This window comes from Chaetura pelagica, unplaced genomic scaffold (genome assembly GCF_000747805.2).
Source record: "Chaetura pelagica isolate M959 unplaced genomic scaffold, ChaPel_1.0 scaffold356, whole genome shotgun sequence".
Lineage (NCBI taxonomy): Eukaryota > Metazoa > Chordata > Aves > Apodiformes > Apodidae > Chaetura > Chaetura pelagica.
The window spans coordinates 3,570,608-3,571,096 of NW_009953964.1; the positions used below are offsets into that span (position 1 = coordinate 3,570,608).

At 60.3% G+C, this 489-nt stretch overlaps 1 protein-coding gene across 3 annotated transcripts in view; it reads left to right on the forward strand.

Moving 5' to 3' along the window:
* Nucleotides 1–489, forward strand: part of GABRB2 (gamma-aminobutyric acid (GABA) A receptor, beta 2) — a 128,212-nt gene that overhangs the window by 2,016 nt on the left and 125,707 nt on the right. For all 3 annotated transcript variants that reach the window (XM_010001949.1, XM_010001951.1, XM_010001952.1), the window contains one exon: nucleotides 283–350. In XM_010001949.1, the coding sequence (XP_010000251.1) occupies nucleotides 283–350 (68 nt within the window). The remainder of the gene's footprint in view (nucleotides 1–282; nucleotides 351–489) is intronic.

Consider the following 489-nt stretch of genomic DNA (forward strand, 5'->3'; position numbering starts at 1 on the left):
CCCACCCCGCCGCGAGCACGTGTGTGCGCGTTACATAAAGCAGCGCTGCGGGGGGCGAGCCCGGAGCGCCGGCACGTTCCCCCCGAGCGGGGGGAGCCTGGTGCTGCTGCTTGCTGCCGGGGGGGTGGGCAGGGACAGGTGTCAGGAACACTTCTTGCCTTCCTTCTGACTTCCCGGTTGTGCTCAGACGTCGTTTTATTTCTACGCTGAGTCTCGGTAACTGTGGTAAGAATGAGTTAAGTACTTGGAGATCACATTGCGGACCGTCTTCTTGGTTTGCAGGTCCCCCCGTGGCTGTTGGCATGAACATAGACATTGCCAGTATAGATATGGTCTCGGAAGTCAATATGGTGAGTATTTAGATTTTGGGGCTGTTTGCTTTCTGAGGGGTGACTGTCGCTTCCTCTGCTAAGGCGAGCGGTGCCCGCGGGCGTGCGGAGACCTGGCGCGGCCTCCTGCCCCGGGGCGGAGCTCACCGCCTCCTAGAGA